General features: G+C 61.6%; 1 protein-coding gene and 1 long non-coding RNA gene across 2 annotated transcripts; both read left to right on the top strand.

Annotated features, from left to right (window-relative positions):
* Window positions 1-4,157: 4,157 nt before the first annotated feature.
* LOC125626528 (uncharacterized) lies at window positions 4,158-6,872 on the top strand. Its single transcript, XR_007353791.2, has 3 exons — window positions 4,158-4,250; window positions 5,875-5,955; window positions 6,846-6,872. It is a non-coding gene; the product is annotated as an uncharacterized LOC125626528 (long non-coding RNA).
* Window positions 6,873-12,760: 5,888 nt separating this feature from the next.
* LOC125626523 (antimicrobial peptide NK-lysin) lies at window positions 12,761-17,377 on the top strand. Its single transcript, XM_048829595.2, has 6 exons — window positions 12,761-12,857; window positions 13,455-13,585; window positions 14,041-14,133; window positions 14,455-14,632; window positions 16,257-16,337; window positions 17,228-17,377. Exons 1-5 carry the CDS (start codon window positions 12,812-12,814, stop codon window positions 16,322-16,324), a joined length of 516 nt encoding a protein of 171 aa, XP_048685552.2. The 5' UTR covers window positions 12,761-12,811; the 3' UTR covers window positions 16,325-16,337; window positions 17,228-17,377.
* Window positions 17,378-18,457: the final 1,080 nt, after the last annotated feature.

The raw sequence follows: 18,457 nt of genomic DNA, 5'->3' as shown, positions 1-18,457 counted from the left end.
TAATGAGCACACAGTGCATGCCCGCTCCTATGGCACTGAGAACCAGGGAGGGTTCTTGCCCCAGTGTGGAGGAATAAGCTCCAGGCCACCTGGGACGGCCCTTCAAGGTCATCAAGCAGCTGAATGAGGTGAACTATGTGGTGGAGCTGTCCAGCCAGGCTCACAGCCACCGGGTGTGCCATGGCCACGTGATGAAGCCATACTGGGACAGGGAGAGGCTGATGCTGGCTGTGTGTGGCCAGTGGGATGAGCAGGAGGAGGGTCCCCTGGTGGGTCTCTTCCCTGAGATGAGCCAACCTCCAGCTGGAATCAATCCCCCTCTGGTCAGCTAATCCAGTGGTTCTCAAACTTTTGCATTGGTGACCCCTTTCACACAGAAAGTCTTTGAGTGTGACCCTCTTTATAAATTAAAAACACATTTTTTATATTTAACACTATTGTAAATGCTGGAGGCGAAGTGTGGTTGAGGATGGAGGCTGACAGCTCACAACCCCCCAGGTAATAACCTCATGACCCCCCAAGGGCTAGCCCCTGCCCAGCAGGCACAGATCAGAGGGGTGCTACTTTCCTGCCAGCAGCTGTTCTCCAACTGGCCTGGGCTCACTAACCTGGCTGTCCACCAGGTGGGGACAGGAGCCAAACCTCCCATCAGGTGTTCCCTGTTCCAAGTCACTGGGAACACAGCCCAGGTCCTGGAGAGAGAGGTCGGAGAAATGCTGGCTTTAGGGGTGGTCCAGTCATCCTCCAGCCCCTGGGCCTCACCTGTGGGGCTGATCCCCAGGAAAGATGGGTTGATCCGATTCTGTGTAGCCCATCAGAAGCTCAATGCCATCACCATGTCTGGTGCCTGCCCCATGCCTAGGCCTGGTGAGATCCTAAACAAGTTATGGGGAGCTCATTACCTCCCCACCATGGACCTCACCCAAGGCTACTGGCAGGTGCCTTGGACCCAGAGGCCAGCTTGAAATCTGCCCTCATCACCCCTTTGGGGTTCTGTGAGTTCCTGGTCCTGACTTTCGGCCTCAAGGGGGCACCTGCCACCGCCTGGCGGGTCAGTTACTGAGCAGGAGGGAGAACTTTGTCCTGGCGTACATTGATGCTAGCTGTGTCCTTAGCCAGCCCTGGGAGGACCATGTGTCCCAGGTGAGGAGGGGGCTGGGCCGCCTTAGGAAGCAGGACTGAGTGCAAAGTGGGGATGGCCGAGGTATCGTACCTGGCTGGGCCACGAGGTGGGAAGTGGCTGTGTATAGCCAGAGCCGGCCAAAGTGGAGGCAATCAGAGATTGGCCTGCTCCCCGAACCAAGATACAGCCCCAGGCCTTTAGCAGGATGGCGGGGCTCTGCCAGAGGTTTGTACTCCACTTTAGCCTCCTGGCAGCTCCCATCACCACACTACGAGAACTGTGAGCCAGACGAGCTGGTCTGGACCGAGCAGTGCCGGGGGCTCTCTGTGCGCTGAAGGAAGCTCTAAGCCAGGGCCTGTGGTGATAGATCCAGACTTGGACCAGTCCTTCCTGGTGTTCACAGATGTGCTGGCTCAGGGGGGGTGCAGTGCTCCCTTGGGATAGGGTTACCATATTTGAACATTCAAAAAAGAGGACACTCCAAGGGGGTGGGTATTTGCCCGTGCCCCTCCCTGCTCCCAGCCCAACCCCAACTCCACCCCTTCCACGCCCCCATTCCAACCCCTTCCCCAAAGTCCCTGCCCCAACTCCGCTCCCTCCCTGCCCCATTGGACCCCTTCCACAAATACCCGCCCCGGCCCTGCCTCCTCCCCTGAGTGCACCGCGTTCCCCCTCCTCCCCCCACAGCTGCGCAAACAGCTGTTTCACAGCGCAAGCACTGGGAGCTAGGGGGGGAAAGCGGGCACTCTCTCGAGTGATCAACATTCACTCTCTTTCTTGAATGATCAACTCTTCTTTGGGGAAAAATAATAATGGCAAAATCCTGGACGTTTTTAGATATTTAGAAATTCCTCCCGGACGGCAATTTAAGAACCAAAAAGCCGGACATGTCTGGGAAAATACAGACGTATGGTAACCCTACCTTTGGGGGTACCAGACTCCCTCAGTTTTCTGATCCAGGTGGACTCGCTGCAGGGAGCTTGTGGTGTGATCCAGGGGTGCTGAAGCTCCAAGGGTCAGTCCCAGGAGGCAGGGAAGCCAAGTGGCCAGCCCTAGTGGAAAAGTGTGACCCTGAGGGGGGCTGACACACTGAAGGGCTCCTCCCAGGGACTGTTCCAGAGCCATGCCTCACACCGGGCCTGTTGCTCCGGGACGGGACCCCTCAGCCCAGGGACCCTGCAACCAGCAGCGAAGGTCTGCACAGTCCCACACCTGGCAGCTGTTTCCCTGGGCTCTCAGGCTCATCTGGATACAGCCTGCCCTCCGGGCCAGCTCCCTGCTCTCCCTAGCCTCAGAGAGAGGCACCGCCGACTTCCTCCCCGCAGCTCCCTTCTGCCCTCAGCTACCTGGCGTTATACTAGCCCCACCGTTACCGCCCAGGGGAGCGTCACCCTTCAATTAGCCCTTCTTGCTGCCTGGCGCCCCCTCCGGGGGCAGCCTAGGGGTTAGTCATGTCTGCAATTGACTTTCAGCCTAGGACCTGGCTTTGATGTTTCTTCAGTTGTACTTTTGTTCTTTTCTTTTTAGGGTGGACTCTTCTTGCTTTCAGAGTAGGAGCCGTGTTAGTCTGTATCCACAAAAAGAACAGGAGGACTTGTGGCACCATAGAGACCAACCAATTTATTTGAGCATGAGCTTTTGTGAGCTACAGCTCACTTCATCGGATGCATGCAGTGGAAAATACAGTAAGACGATTTTATATACACGGAGAACATGAAACAATGGGTGTTACCATACACACTGTAACCAGAGTGATCAGGAAAGGTGAGCTATTACCAGCAGGAGAGCGGAGGGTGGGGGTAGGGGGGGAACCTTTTATAGTGATAATCAAGGTGGGCCATTTCCAGCAGTTGAGAAGAACAGTGGGGGGGGGGAAGGGAATAAACATGGGGAAATAGTTTTACTTTGTGTAATGACCCATCCACTCCCAGTCTCTATTCAAGCCTAAGTTAATTGTATCCAGTTTGCAAATTAATTCCAATTCAGCAGTCTCTCGTTGGAGTCTCTTTTTGAAGTTTTTTTGTTGAAGAATTGCCACGTTTAGGTCTGTAATCGAGTGACCAGAGAGATTGAAGTGTTCTCCAACTGGTTTTTGAATGTTATAATTCTTGATGTCTGATTTGTGTCCATTTATTCTTTTACGTAGAGACTGTCCAGTTTGACCAATGTACATGGCAGAGGGGCCTTGCTGGCACACGATGGCATATATCACATTGGTAGATGTGCAGGTGAACAAGCCTCTGATCGTGTGGCTGGTGTTATTAGGCCTGTGATGGGGTCCCTTGAATAGATATGTGAACACAGTTGGCAACCGCTATACTTACCTACATGCCTCCAGCTTTCACCCAGACCACACCACACGATCCATTGTCTACAGCCAAGCTCTACGATACAACCGCATTTGCTCCAACCCCTCAGACAGAGACAAACACCTACAAGATCTCTATCAAGCATTCTTACAACTACAATACCCATCTGCTGAAGTGAAGAAACAGATTGACAGAGCCAGAAGAGTTCCCAGAAGTCACCTACTACAGGACAGAAATAACAGAACGCCACTAGCCATCACCTTCAGCCCCCAACTAAAACCTCTCCGGCGCATCACCAAGGATCTACAACCCGTCCTGAAGGATGACCCATCACTCTCACAGATCTCGGGAGACAGGCCAGTCCTTGCCTACAGACAGCCCCCCAACCTGAAGCAAATACTCACCAGCAACCATAAGCCACACAACAGAACCACTTACCCAGGAACCTATCCTTGCAACAAAGCCCGTTGCCAACTGTGTCCACATATCTATTCAGGGGACACCATCACAGGGCCTAATCACATCAGCCACACTGTCAGAGGGTCGTTCACCTGCACATCTACCAATGTGATATCAGCCATCATGTGCCAGCAATGCCCCCCAGCCAGTGCCTGCCCAGCGCTCCCCTGCCATCCCGCAGAGCAGCGTGGGAATGGCCATAAAGAAGATCTGCTCCACCTTCGTCCTCAGCTGGGCAGGCAAGTGCCACCGGGTGGTGGATCGGTACGTGCAGCCCATCGAGGACGGGCTGGACCAGGACCTGGAGCCCCGCGACATCTGCGTCTCCATCGGCATGTGTGAGAGCCCGGGCCACCCAGGTGAGGGGGAGGGGCCGCCCCGAGCCCACCGCACCCGGCTGAGCAGACCCCTGGGGAGCTGGGGCCGGCGCGCTGGGGGCTGGGCACCAGGCTGGCTCTGTGGGGCCCCTGGCTCTTGGAGGGCAGAGCTCGGGTCTCCCGCGCAGCCTCCCGCCCCCTCCCACCAGGGATCAGGTCTGGGGGAACCAAAGTCAGGGCGTTTGCCAGGGTCCCACCTCCCCCAGCTTGGCCCATGGGTGCCCCCTGCTCCCACCTGGGCTGGGAACCCAGTGGGGGAGGGGATGTACTACTCCTGTCAATGGAGGGGGAGGGGGCTTGCTCCTGGGCACGGGAGCTGTGGGGTCACCCAGCCCCAGCCCTGCGGCCGGGCTGCTGCCCTCTGGTGCCCCCAGCTGGCCATGGGTCCCTGCTGCCCAGCGCCCCCCACCCCCGAAGCTGCTCCTCCATCCTGTCTCCCTAACCCCTGCCTGAGCGCCTGGGACCCACAGCGGGCCAGAGCCCTGCCTAAGGGGACACTGAGGCACAGGGCCAGGCCTGAAGGCCCCAGAGAGCCCGCTGGTTTTGTACTTGCTCTGACTCACCCAGGGAGTTTGTGGCAGAGGCGTGAATTGAACCTAGGCATCTGGGCACCGGCCCCCACCCCGGTGCTGGTACCTCACGGTGACCGAGAGGTGAAAGGCCAGTGCCCCGAGCCATCACCCCCCAGGGCTCCCTTCCCACAGCTGCCTGACTCCCCCCGCCCCCCGTTCTTCCCCCGGACTTTCCCAAGCCCCACCTTGCGCCGCGAAGGGCCCTCGTCTGTGCCCACAAAGCATTTCCGACCCCGCGAGGGCACTTGAGACCAGGGAGCGCTCAGGGCTGGGCAGCCTGCCCATATCAAAGGAGCCGCTCCGGAGAAAAGCGATTTCACAAGAGTGGCAGCTGCGGAAGTGGGCGCGGTGCCCCCCTCCGCAGGAATGTGCTGCCCACCCCTCCCCCCACAGGGATCGGGGGCCGGGGAGGTAAAGGGGCTCCGCTCAGCCACCCCATGGGCTGATTTCCAGGGCTCTGGCCGGGCCTAGCCCCCCACAGCCTGTCTCCTTCCAGGGGGCTGTCAGAGCAGAGCACCCCCTCGGTCTGACCCACAACCCCCACTCTGGGCTCTCTGCTCACAGCCGCCATGCGCCCCTATCTGGGGAGACACAGACCACGCTGGATTCCCAGCCCTCCCGTGTGGGGCGTGTGGGGCCAGGGCTTGGCTCTGCCAGCTGCAGCTAGGAGGAAGGGGGCTCAGCCCGTCTCTGCAGAGCACCCTGTCCCCCCACAGCTCTGTGCACCCACTTCCTACAACCTCTCTCCGGGCCCCAGCCCCAGCCCCCTCGCACCCGTCCCCATGGGAAGCGCTGGCCCAGTGCATGTCGCTCTCTAGCGGCCGGCCCCTGTCACTACCCCAGCCGGCTGCTTGCTGCGCCCGGAGGGAGTTACACCCTTAGCTCAGGTGTGAGCGACTGGGCGCTGAGTGCCCCGGGTTCGATCCCTGCGGGGGGATGCAGGGTCCGTGGTCATGGCTGTGAGCGGCCGGGGGACTGGGCCCTGGCTGGGTGGCAGTGGCTGAGATAACACCCATGTTCTCCGTGGTCTCCAGGGTGGCAGGTTCCTGGCCTGCACCGGGCCCTGGCTGCAGAGAGCCTGGTGGATGCCTCGGGACCGTGACGCCCTCTGCCAGGTGAGGGCAGAGCTGAGGGGATGGGCTGGGCCACAGATGGGGGGCAGAGAGTGACACTGACTAGGTGAAAATGGGGGCGGAGGAAGGGCAGGTGGTGGGGGACTGATGCCAGGGTGATGGGCGTGACGGACAGATCCCTGGGGGGCCCATTCAGCACTGTGGGGGGTAGAGTCACAAGCTCCATGGGGTTCTAGGCTCAATCTTCCCTGACCAAGCGCTGGGCGCTGAGCAAAGCGTGGGGCCCGGGGCTGCTGCCCTGAGCTGGGAAGCCGGGCCGATCTGGGCCCAAGTTTGGGGGTTTCTGTGCCCCCTGGACAGGGACCAGTCCAGGCAGTGGCAGGGCAAAGCCTCCCCATCCTGCCTTGGCTGCGGAGTCCAGCCCCAGGGCCCAGCCCCAGACCAGACGCCTTGTCCGGGGGCAGTGTGGAGCCGGGGCCCCTCCTGCCCCTAGTGCTGGCTGGTCCTCCCCTGCCCCCAGAAGGCCGAGGCCTGCCTGGCCCCACAACCCGCCCCCGTGTCTGGGGGCGTAGCCAGGGACCAGCCTCCTGGTGCCCCGTGAGTGCCAGCTGGGGCCATGCCATGGGGCAGCTGAACCAGCTCATGGGGGCGCAGGGCTGGGCACTCCCAGCCCAGTGGCTTTGTCCCCAGTGGGGCGTGAGGACCACCGCTCCTCCGCTCTGCCCAGGGAGCCCTGGAGGATGGTGCAGTACCCCAGGGGTGGAGCACACGTAGCCGTGGGGGTTTGACCCGAGGCCCCACAGATCAGCTGGGCTACTTGGAGAGGGGAGTCCCCTAAGTGCCCCTCTGCCTGTCCGGCCTGGGTCAGGCTCCCCGATTCCCTGCACTGAGTCTGTCTGTCTGTCCCTCACTGGCCTCTCTCTCCTCCTCAGATGACGCCTGAGCTCTGGGTGGCCAGGGAGAGCGGAGCCCTGCGGCGCCCGTAGCCCCGGCCAGGAGGGGCTGCCCCCAGCTGTGACGCCCGGCCGGGAACCTGCCTTTGCCGCCCGGCCTTTCAATAAAGCTTCTGCCTGCATGCAAATCGGCTCCCCTTCGTGCCAAGCACCCCCAGCCTGCGGGTGCAGGTCTCGCCACTCAGCAGCCAGGCAACTAACTGGGAGCGGCTCCCCCATCCCCGGCATGGCCTGGGGCCATTGGCTGCCAGGAACCGGCCCCCGAGGGCCCTTGTGCTGCAGGGAGAGGCCAATGTCCACAGCCGAAGCAGCTGAGCCCCTCGGGGGCAATGTCAATACGCCCCGGGTGGGGCAGGCGGGGGCCTGGGCCCCCATCACGGGGTGGGTGGTGGCAGCAGGAGCCTAAGACTCTGTCACACCAGCCTACGCTCCCCACCAGCCTGGGGACACGTGCCCTGGGCCAGGCCCCGACTGCCTGGGGCACGGTCCTGCCCGGGGGTGCGTCGGGGCAATCGAGGGGCCTGGCAGCCAGGGCCAGGGGGGGAAGGTAGAATGGGGCCATGGGGCTGGGGCAGGCTGCATGCTTCACCCTTCAATTAGCCCTTCTTGCTGCCTGGTGCCCCCTCTGGGGCACCCTAGGGATTAGTTGGTCCCCGGCCACCTTAACCCATTCAGGGGCAGGTGTGGGGTGAACACAGAGTCGATCCCTCACCATCGCAGGGGCCCCTTGTCTCTCCTGCTCTCCACCTGTGCCCCCCCGCCCCACTTTGGTCTCCTGCAGCTGAAACGCTTTGGGCCAAAATGGGCTCAGCACTGGGGCTGGGGTAGCGGCTCTGGCGTGCGCGGGGGCTCGAACCAGCCAGCCATAAACCCTACGCAACTGCAGATCCCTGAGTATTCCCCCAGGCACTGGGGCTAGGTTCAGCCAAGCTGGCCCCTGCTCTCCAGGGAGGGCAGGTGGCATTTCCAACAAGGGGGTGACTTTTGCAGGGTCCCAGGAGCCCTGCCCTCGGGCTGCTGCGGCAGGGGCCCCGGCCAACGCAGCCCGTACTTTGGGCTCCAGCGACCCCATGGGGGCCCCTATGAGACGGGAGCGTCTGTCTCCACAGCCCCCCCCAGTGGACTGGGGCTTTGCTGCCGTCACTAAGACCATGGGCTGTGTGCAGGGGGGCGGCACCTTCGTCTGGATTTCCCCACCCAACCCAATGCTGCAGCCAGGCCATAGGGAGCAGCTCCTGCTCCCCAGTGGGCATCTGGCCAGCCCTTTGCCCCGGTGACACTGCTCCAAAGGAAGACCACAGCCTCTGTCCCAGAGCCCTTACCTCTCCCCCACAGTTCCACCCAGCTTCCGCTCGCCCTCTTTGGCCTGGGTTGCCCCCATAACACCCTCCCCTGCTCGCTTCCCCCACACCGCCTGGGGCTCCCTACCCAGCCTTCAGCTGTAACACCCAGGGCAGTAGCAGACTCATCAGCCTCTTTGCATGGTGCAGCCAGCAGAGGGGGATGGCAAGCTGCCTGGGTGATCCAGGGTGAAACGCCTGGCCTGCAGCCTTACCCCCACGCTGGGTTTGATGCCTGCGGATGCTGTCATCCCAGGGCAGGGGCCAGGCTGGGCACCAGGGGAGGCCAAGTCTGCAGTCCAAGCCCTCTGCCTTCCCAGGCCTGTCAGGCCAGCCCCCCAGCCGGTGGAAATGCCCTTTGCCAGACAGAGCACCGGGACCTCTGGGATGCCGGCTCCCAACAGTCACGGCCAGGCGAGTGAAGCTCAAAGAAGGAGGTTCCCCTGGATTTGCCCACGAGCTCCCAGACCCACAATGCTCTGCAAGTGGCCCAGGCAGTGAGGGGGGAACCCAGAGCTGGTGGCACACACAAGTGGTTGGTCTTCTCTCTCCCCACAAGGCTCTGTGGCCAGCCACAGGCATCTTCTGCGGCAAGCAGAGCTCTGCCCAGAGGAAACGCAGTGCAGATGTTATAAGAAGCGCACAAGATCTTTTTCAGGGGAAAAGGCAATACGCCGCATAAAGCACAGAAGTGAGGAACTGTGCTGAACTGGCCAGCGCAGCCCTACTGGTGAGCCCCGTGATACCCTGGCACCCCAATATTCACCTCTGTGAATGTTTTGTACAAATATGCCTTGTAAGTAGGCCCCTACCAAATTCACAGCCACGAAAAATGCCTCCTGGAGCATGAAATCGGGTCTCCCCCTGTGAAATCTGGCCTTCTGTGCGCTTTTACCCTGTGCTATACAGATTTCACAGGGGAGACCGGTGCTTCTCAGATTGGGGGTTCTGACCCAAAAGGGAGTTGCAGGGGGGTCACACTGTTTTTTAGGGGGGTCGTGATATTGCCACCCTTACTTCTGCGCTGCCTTCAGAGCTGGGTGGCTGGAGAGCAGCGGCTGGTGGCCGGGTGCCCAGCTGAAAGGCAGCACCCCGCCCCCAGCAGCGCAGAATTCAGGGTGACAATCCCAGACCAGGCCACCCTTCCACCTGCCCTGCTGCTGGCGGGGCTCTGCCTTCAGAGCTGGGCTCCCAGCCAGCAGCCGCCGCTCCCCAGCTGCCCAGCTCTGAAGGCAGAGCCCCCACCAGCAGCGGCGCAGAAGGAAGGGCATCAGGACCGCCCCCCCCACACACACACACAATAACCTTGCAGACCTCCCCCTTCCCACCACCACTGCTCCTTTTTGGGTCAGGACCCCTCCAGTTACAGCACTGTGACATTTCAGATTTAAATAGCTGAAATCATGAAATGTATTATTTTTAAAATCCTATGACTGTGAAATTGATCAAAATGAGGGAGAATTTGGTAGGGCCCTACTTGTGAGGTATCATTCTAAAAGTCTTGATCTGCTCGACATTAATATCTTGTTGGATTGCGTGTGCTATGGTCATGTGTGAAGTTATGAAGTTGGGCTGTGTACGTGTTGTGTTGTGAGGTTGAAAACACCCACAAGCAGCCTTTCAGATACAACAGTCAAAAGGGCAAACAATGCTAATGGCTCACTGAGAAAATGCACACAGGCACCAGGATTACCCCAGGAACTGTGTGCAAGAGAAACCTCTCAGAGATAGCTCTGCACAATGGGAACTGCTTGACCCAGGTCACAGAGGAAAAGCTTTCAAGCAAGAGGGAAGAAGATATAAAAGGGGGAAATGACATCATGGGCGGGTACTCACTCTCCCTACAACACACCTGGAAACCCCTGAGGAATAAACACTGAACAGGGAGAAGTGATGGTCCCAGGCTAAGGGATTTCTACCCTGTGTATGAAAACCTGGGAAACCCACATTCCAAAGCCAAGGCAGCTTGTGCCTTAAGAATCTGCCAGCCTGTTTATCACTCAGGGTAAGAATTTGCTAATTCATCTCCTACCTATCTAGTGTGTTAAAATCTGTCATTTTGTAGTTCACAAACTCATTTTATGTTTTAATCTAAACTAGTGTACGTTTGCCTAAGGTGCCTGGGGAAAATCTCAGCTCGGTTACCACAAGTGTGCATGGTCCTCTTCACATTGAGGGAGAGGCGGACCAGGTATTAAACCCACATACTGGCCAGATTGGACCAGGGCAGGATGGTACTGCTCTGGGGTCCCAAGCTGGGAGGCTGGCTGTTAGAGAGCCTGCATGTAACTGCAGCTGGGTGTGTCCCTACCTGTGTGAATGCTGGTGAAAGTGCAGGCTGGAGGGCTTTGCAGCTTGTCACAGCAGCACAGGGTGAGAGGGAGCCCAGGCTGGTGGGTCAGAGGGTTCAGTTCCAGGTGGCACGCAGGGGAAACCCATCACAGCCCCTCCCCGCTATCTCTCACCCACAGCTCCACTCAGTTTCCGGATTTGACTGATCTGTCGCTCCGCTCCGTGATCACACAGAATAGTATTTATAAGGGCTAAAAACTCTCATGCTTCAGGGCAAGAGCTACCACTAATGGCTGGAGTCAGGAAGGAAAACTGCCCATAGCTTCCAAGGCCAGAAGGGACCGATGTAACCATCTAGTCTGACCTTCTGTATATCAGCCCACCCCCCACGCATGCTCCCCCATGGGAGTGCTTGACCTGGGCTGCTGAATCCCTGCCCAGCGTGAGAACTGTGACAGTGGGGCTGCAGAGCTGTTATGCAGAGAAAACTACATAGGATCGTTTCAGGGGACAAGACAAGACGTCACGTTTATTATAACACAATTTGATTTATGGCCAATAACTAATATCTAATACCTATGTGTATATACACACACACACACACCCCAAATGTTCTGCAGCCGCTGTATAGTTACCAGTCCTGAATGTAGCTTGAGTTCGTGGCTTGGGTTCGTAGCTTGTGGTGGCTACCTGGCCAGGAAAGCCGGGCACAAGGAAGGGCTGGGTCTCTGTGGGGCATGCACCGATGCCCTTCCATGTTGGCAGCAGAATGTTACCCTACAAAGTCTTCCATCTCATCCACCCTTTTTGTAGGCTTCAATTTGAATCCAGAGTCTATAGGTCTTGCTGTGTCACGCTGCCTCTGGGGTCGGTGTGACTGATCACCCGTCAACTGCAGACATGACTTTCAGCTTTGATGTTTTTTCAGTTGTACTTTTGTCCTTTTCTTTTGAGGGTGGACTCTTCTTGCTTTGTCAGGGCTGTTGCATCTTCAGCCGTTGGCATTTACACTTATTTCATCAGGACAGGCTGGGGCTAGAGGTTGAGTCCATCATCCATCCATACCCATCCATCCATACCTCATTCCCACATCTAAACTACACTAATCAGATTACAGCCGGGTTTTGCAAAATGAAGGGTGCAGCAGGGTTTACAAAATGAAGTGAGCATTTTAAAATGGAGTTTGGGACAAGTTAAAATGGAGTTTGAGTTACACCATGGACACGTGTAAGGAACGACAAACAGGGAGCAGAAGTTCCAATGTTGAAGCCGTGCAGGTTTCAGCGATTCAAGCAGCAATTGGATTGAAAGTGAAACTCAATTAGCCAGCCCTTCCAACCCTGAGAGTCCATGATTCTACGATTCTCTCTCTCCCTTGTGGGTGTTTTTCAGTTTCCTCATTCACTCTGCAGCAACGCTCCTCTTACCTAAGCTTAAAGATCGCTCCATTGCCCCAAAGTCCTGTGGGGTTTGCTCTTCAAGTGGGTTCTGACCAAAACAATTGGAAGGTGAAAGTGGGGATAGGGACGTGCTGAACCTGGGACATAGGAGGGTGGCAGCTTGGGAGTGCTGATTAACCCGGTGTGGGTGTTTGTGTGTTCGTCTGGTTCTGGGGCTGGAGGAACCCAGCCCTGGGGAACTAGGTCCTGCAGGACAGCTCCCTTGGGGGGCACTTGCAGCAGGGAGAAGTAGAGCTCCATGTGAGAACACAAGTGACACAAGCAGTCCATGGATAGACATAGAGACCCCCCACCCCCCAGAAGAGTAACCCTAATCAATGAGTGGGGGCAGAGATCAGCCGCAGCGCAGGGCACTGCCAGCAACGGGGGCAGCATGGGGCAGGGGATCCTCTGGGAACCTCCCTCCCCTCCATGCTCTAGGGCTCCTAACACCCCTGCAGCAGGACCCTCGAGGCCGATACACCCCCCGACCCTAGAGATCCTGCCTCATGTACCCTGGCCCCCCCAGTCAGTAGCAGGACAGGGGGCAGGTCCAAGGAAGACACGGGGGGCCTTGCAGAGTGAGGGGCAGGGACCCCACCAGCAGAGGAGCCCTGAGCTGCTGCTGCAGCCTGGGCCACTTGTGGACACTGAGGTTTCCTGGGGGGCAGGAGGTGTTTGGCGCTCACGTAAGCTGCTATTCCTGTCCCTGCTATAGAGACCACACCTCCCCCCCCCCCCCCGCACCAGGATGGGGGGGCTCCCCACAGCACCTGGTATTGGCTCCTGGGGCCCAGGAACGGGGCGTGGCCGCCCCCCTCAGGGGATATAGGGCCAGGGAGCGAAGAGACGAGGCGACTACCTGGGAGGCCAGATGACCGCAGTCCTTCTGCTCGTCTCCCTGCTTGCAGGGGCAGCTGGTAGGAGCTGGGGGGGGGGGGGGGCTTTGAGCCCCCCAACAACACAGGGAAAGCAATGCCTAAGGGATGGGAGATGAACCCAGGTGTCCAGAGAGGGGGCCCAGGGCAGCAGGAGGCCCGAGTACCCCTGCCTGAGATGGGGCAGAGGGGTGAGGACAGCCTGTTAGCTCCGAACACCTCGGCCGGGTCCCCACCCCACCCCCTTGTCCACTAGCTCCTGTCAGCACCCCCACTGCTTTGATCATCCCGGTCCCCATCACCTGCTCCCGCCACTCCCCTCTATTGTCCCTCCACTCTGGGCTCCTCGCCCCCCCCATTCACTCCATGCTTCCCCTTCCCCCCCCTTGTGTCTCTTTCCCCTGTTTCCAGCTCCCCTCGTGAAAAGAGTTGGAGAGCTGCAGGTCCGGAATGAGGGGCACCAACAGACCTGTGAGGGGAGCCCAGGGCTGGGGTAGCAGGGGGCTGCGGGTCAGGAATTAGGGGCACCGGCAGAGCTGGGGGGTGGAGAGCCCAGGGTTGGGCTAGCAGGGGGCTGCGGGTTAGGGCATCAGCAGAGCTGGGGGGGCCCTTCATTCTACCAGTTCTCTCCACTTCCAGCCCTGGCCCTGCCGGGGGAACCCCCCGAGTGCCTGCAAGGCCCTGAGTTTTGGTGCCAGGACGTGGCCACAGCAGCCCAGTGCAACCAGCTGCAGTTTTGCCTGGAGTACGACTGGGACGAGCTGCCCGAGGTGAGAGAGCTTTTGCCTCCGGGGGCTTCAGTGCCTCCCGGCTGGCATCGGGGGCTTATTCCCATCCCTCCCAGACCCCAGCGCAGGCTCCTGCCCTTAGGGGGCCCACGGTACGCCCCTGGGGGGCCCTGATTCACCCCCGCCAGCTCCAGAGCCCAAACCTGTCACTGGGACCCGCCTTCACTGGGCACTGAGGGGCCATGCCCACTCCTGCGTCAATCACAGGCAGGGGGTCCCAATGGCGGGAGGCCGGGTGGCTTCCCACACAACCATCCCTGGCTTGGGGCCTGTGGAGCCCCCGAGAGCAGCCTGCTCAGTCCAAACAGTTCGGACCCGGTGCGCTTCCCTCCCCCCCTCCCCCCGTCGCCCCCGCTGCCCCAGGACCCCACGCACCCAGAACGGGCGGCCCCTGCGGATGGGTTGGGACGTGACCCGGCTGCTGTGTCCTGGCTCAGGGCGCTGACGAGCGGCAACCCCTGGTGAAGTGCTGGGTGTGCAAAAAGGTCATCAGCAAGCTGAAGAGAATGGTATCCAACACGCACAACAAGGTAAGGACCCCCTGCTGGGCAGCGAGTGTGCAAGAGGGCATAGAGTGCACGGGCCAAGGAGGGGAGCCTAAGAGTGAGCGTGCTAGGGTGGGCACGTGCCAGGCGGCATGGGAGGGTGGGCGAACACGTGCAAGGGAGAGGGCACGGGCAAAGGCGAGGGTGGGTGGGTATGTCTGAAGGAGTGTGCGAGGGTGGGTGGAAGCGTGTGAGGATGGGTGGGTATGTCTGAGGGAGTGTGCAAGGGCGGGTGGGAGTGGGAGAGGGTGGGTGTGCACCAGGCCCCAGCCAGTGCCTGCCCAACGCTCCCCTGCCATCCCGCAGAGCAGCGTGGGAATGGCCATAAAGAAGATCTGCTCCACCTTCATCCTCGGCTTGGAAGGCAAGTGCCACCGGGTGGTGGATCGGTACGTGCAGCCCATCGAGGACGGGCTGGCCCAGGACCTGGAGCCCCAAGACATCTGCGTCTCCATCGGCATGTGTGAGAGCCCGGGCCACCCAGGTGAGGGGGAGGGGCCGCCCCGAGCCCACCGCACCCGGCTGAGCAGACCCCTGGGGAGCTGGGGCCGGCGCGCTGGGGGCTGGGCACCAGGCTGGCTCTGTGGGGCCCCTGGCTCTTGGAGGGCAGAGCTCGGGTCTCCCGCGCAGCCTCCCGCCCACTCCCACCAGGGATCAGGTCTGGGGGAACCAAAGTCAGGGCGTTTGCCAGGGTCCCACCTCCCCCAGCTTGGCCCATGGGTGCCCCCTGCTCCCACCTGGGCTGGGAACCCAGTGGGGGAGGGGATGTACTACTCCTGTCAATGGAGGGGGAGGGGGCTTGCTCCTGGGCACGGGAGCTGTGGGGTCACCCAGCCCCAGCCCTGCGGCCGGGCTGCTGCCCTCTGGTGCCCCCAGCTGGCCATGGGTCCCTGCTGCCCAGCGCCCCCCACCCCCGAAGCTGCTCCTCCATCCTGTCTCCCTAACCCCTGCCTGAGCGCCTGGGACCCACAGCGGGCCAGAGCCCTGCCTAAGGGGACACTGAGGCACAGGGCCAGGCCTGAAGGCCCCAGAGAGCCCGCTGGTTTTGTACTTGCTCTGACTCACCCAGGGAGTTTGTGGCAGAGGCGTGAATTGAACCTAGGCATCTGGGCACCGGCCCCCACCCCGGTGCTGGTACCTCACGGTGACCGAGAGGTGAAAGGCCAGTGCCCCGAGCCATCACCCCCCAGGGCTCCCTTCCCACAGCTGCCTGACTCCCCCCGCCCCCCGTTCTTCCCCCGGACTTTCCCAAGCCCCACCTTGCGCCGCGAAGGGCCCTCGTCTGTGCCCACAAAGCATCTCCGACCCCGCGAGGGCACTTGAGACCAGGGAGCGCTCAGGGCTGGGCAGCCTGCCCATATCAAAGGAGCCGCTCCGGAGAAAAGCGATTTCACAAGAGTGGCAGCTGCGGAAGTGGGCGCGGTGCCCCCCTCCGCAGGAATGTGCTGCCCACCCCTCCCCCCACAGGGATCGGGGGCCGGGGAGGTAAAGGGGCTCCGCTCAGCCACCCCATGGGCTGATTTCCAGGGCTCTGGCCGGGCCTAGCCCCCCACAGCCTGTCTCCTTCCAGGGGGCTGTCAGAGCAGAGCACCCCCTCGGTCTGACCCACAACCCCCACTCTGGGCTCTCTGCTCACAGCCGCCATGCGCCCCTATCTGGGGAGACACAGACCACGCTGGATTCCCAGCCCTCCCGTGTGGGGCGTGTGGGGCCAGGGCTTGGCTCTGCCAGCTGCAGCTAGGAGGAAGGGGGCTCAGCCCGTCTCTGCAGAGCACCCTGTCCCCCCACAGCTCTGTGCACCCACTTCCTACAACCTCTCTCCGGGCCCCAGCCCCAGCCCCCTCGCACCCGTCCCCATGGGAAGCGCTGGCCCAGTGCATGTCGCTCTCTAGCGGCCGGCCCCTGTCACTACCCCAGCCGGCTGCTTGCTGCGCCCGGAGGGAGTTACACCCTTAGCTCAGGTGTGAGCGACTGGGCGCTGAGTGCCCCGGGTTCGATCCCTGCGGGGGGATGCAGGGTCCGTGGTCATGGCTGTGAGCGGCCGGGGGACTGGGCCCTGGCTGGGTGGCAGTGGCTGAGATAACACCCATGTTCTCCGTGGTCTCCAGGGTGGCAGGTTCCTGGCCTGCACCGGGCCCTGGCTGCAGAGAGCCTGGTGGATGCCTCGGGACCGTGACGCCCTCTGCCAGGTGAGGGCAGAGCTGAGGGGATGGGCTGGGCCACAGATGGGGGGCAGAGAGTGACACTGACTAGGTGAAAATGGGGGCGGAGGAAGGGCAGGTGGTGGGGGACTGATGCCAGGGTGATGGGCGTGACGGACAGATCCCTGGGGGGCCCATTCAGCACTGTGGGGGGTAGAGTCACAAGCTCCATGGGGTTCTAGGCTCAATCTTCCCTGACCAAGCGCTGGGCGCTGAGCAAAGCGTGGGGCCCGGGGCTGCTGCCCTGAGCTGGGAAGCCGGGCCGATCTGGGCCCAAGTTTGGGGGTTTCTGTGCCCCCTGGACAGGGACCAGTCCAGGCAGTGGCAGGGCAAAGCCTCCCCATCCTGCCTTGGCTGCGGAGTCCAGCCCCAGGGCCCAGCCCCAGACCAGACGCCTTGTCCGGGGGCAGTGTGGAGCCGGGGCCCCTCCTGCCCCTAGTGCTGGCTGGTCCTCCCCTGCCCCCAGAAGGCCGAGGCCTGCCTGGCCCCACAACCCGCCCCCGTGTCTGGGGGCGTAGCCAGGGACCAGCCTCCTGGTGCCCCGTGATTGCCAGCTGGGGCCATGCCATGGGGCAGCTGAGCCAGCTCATGGGGGCGCAGGGCTGGGCACTCCCAGCCCAGTGGCTTTGTCCCCAGTGGGGCGTGAGGACCACCGCTCCTCCGCTCTGCCCAGGGAGCCCCGGAGGATGGTGCAGTACCCCAGGGGTGGAGCACACGTAGCCGTGGGGGTTTGACCCGAGGCCCCACAGATCAGCTGGGCTACTTGGAGAGGGGAGTCCCCTAAGTGCCCCTCTGCCTGTCCGGCCTGGGTCAGGCTCCCCGATTCCCTGCACTGAGACTGTCTGTCTGTCCCTCACTGGCCTCTCTCTCCTCCTCAGATGACGCCTGAGCTCTGGGTGGCCAGGGCAGAGCGGAGCCCTGCGGCGCCCGTAGCCCCGGCCAGGAGGGGCTGCCCCCAGCTGTGACGCCCGGCCGGGAACCTGCCTTTGCCGCCCGGCCTTTCAATAAAGCTTCTGCCTGCATGCAAATCGGCTCCCCTTCGTGCCAAGCACCCCCAGCCTGCGGGTGCAGGTCTCGCCACTCAGCAGCCAGGCAACTAACTGGGGGGAGCCCTCCACACAGCCTAGCTCTACTCCTCCCCCTCCCCCTGGGGGCTGCCCCCTTCCCCCTGTTCCCAGGGGGCTATCGCCACTGTCCCTGCCATGCACTGCCCGCCCCAGGCCCCCCACCACAGCCCTAAGCCAGCTCAGACTCCCCGCTGCCCTGGGGTCTCCAATCCAGCCCGGCTGAGCAATGGGGTGCCCTGACTCCTGCCAGCGGGTCGCCCCTGGGGCCGAAGCTGGGTCTCAAGGCGATTCTGTATGTGGGGGGCTGGGCACAGACAGACCCTCACTCCCAATCTGTGCTGCCCGCTGTCACCCGGCGGGGGTCCCCCCAGGATCGGGAGCGGCTCCCCCACCCCCGGCATGGTCTGGGGCCATTGGCTGCCGGGAACCGGCCCCTGAGGGCCCTTGTGCTGCAGGGAGAGGCCAACGCCCACAGCCGAAACAGCTGAGCCCCTCGGGGGCAATGTCAATACACCCCGGGTGGGGCAGGCGGGGGCCTGGGCCCCCATCACGGGGCGGGTGGCAGCAGCAGGAGCCCAGGACTCCATGGCGCCAGCCTGCCCTCGCCACAGGCCTGGGGGCACGTGCCCTGGGCCAGGCACCGACTGCCTGGGACACAGTCCTGCCCGGGGGTGCGTCGGGGCAATCGAGGGGCCTGGCAGCCAGGGCCCGGGGGGGAAGGTAGAATGGGGCCGTGGGGCTGGGGCAGGCTGCATACGGAGCTGGTGGGGATTCGCACCTGCCAAACAGTGACCTCATTTCACTCCCCGCCCCTGCAAACAGCCCCCAATCCTCAGCAAAGGGGCAAACATGCGACTCCCCTGGCCCAGCCTGGTGGTGAATGGGCCACTCCCGGGCTGTTTGCTCAGCTGGGCCAGCCTCCGAGTGGTGTGGGGCTGGATCCTGATCTAGGGCTGGGGGTCTGGCCCTGCTCGGTCTAACCCCCACTCCCGGTCCAAAGCGCCCCAGCCTCCCTGGGGTCTTGTGTAGCCCGGGGCTCTG

Source organism: Caretta caretta, chromosome 26, assembly GCF_965140235.1.
Source record: "Caretta caretta isolate rCarCar2 chromosome 26, rCarCar1.hap1, whole genome shotgun sequence".
Classification (NCBI taxonomy): Eukaryota; Metazoa; Chordata; order Testudines; family Cheloniidae; genus Caretta; species Caretta caretta.
The sequence above is the reverse complement of the archived record's forward strand: the minus strand, read 5'-3'. Positions and strand labels throughout refer to the sequence as shown.

What these genes read in the sequence shown, in the direction of transcription:
- LOC125626523 (XM_048829595.2), top strand. Translation starts at nt 12,812, where the DNA reads ATGACCGCAGTCCTTCTGCTCGTCTCCCTGCTTGCAGGGGCAGCTG. An exon ending in ACTGGGACGAGCTGCCCGAG is followed by an intron (nt 13,586 to 14,040) that starts GTGAGAGAGCTT and finishes GTCCTGGCTCAG; the next exon opens with GGCGCTGACGAGCGGCAACC. An exon ending in TATCCAACACGCACAACAAG is followed by an intron (nt 14,134 to 14,454) that starts GTAAGGACCCCC and finishes GCCATCCCGCAG; the next exon opens with AGCAGCGTGGGAATGGCCAT.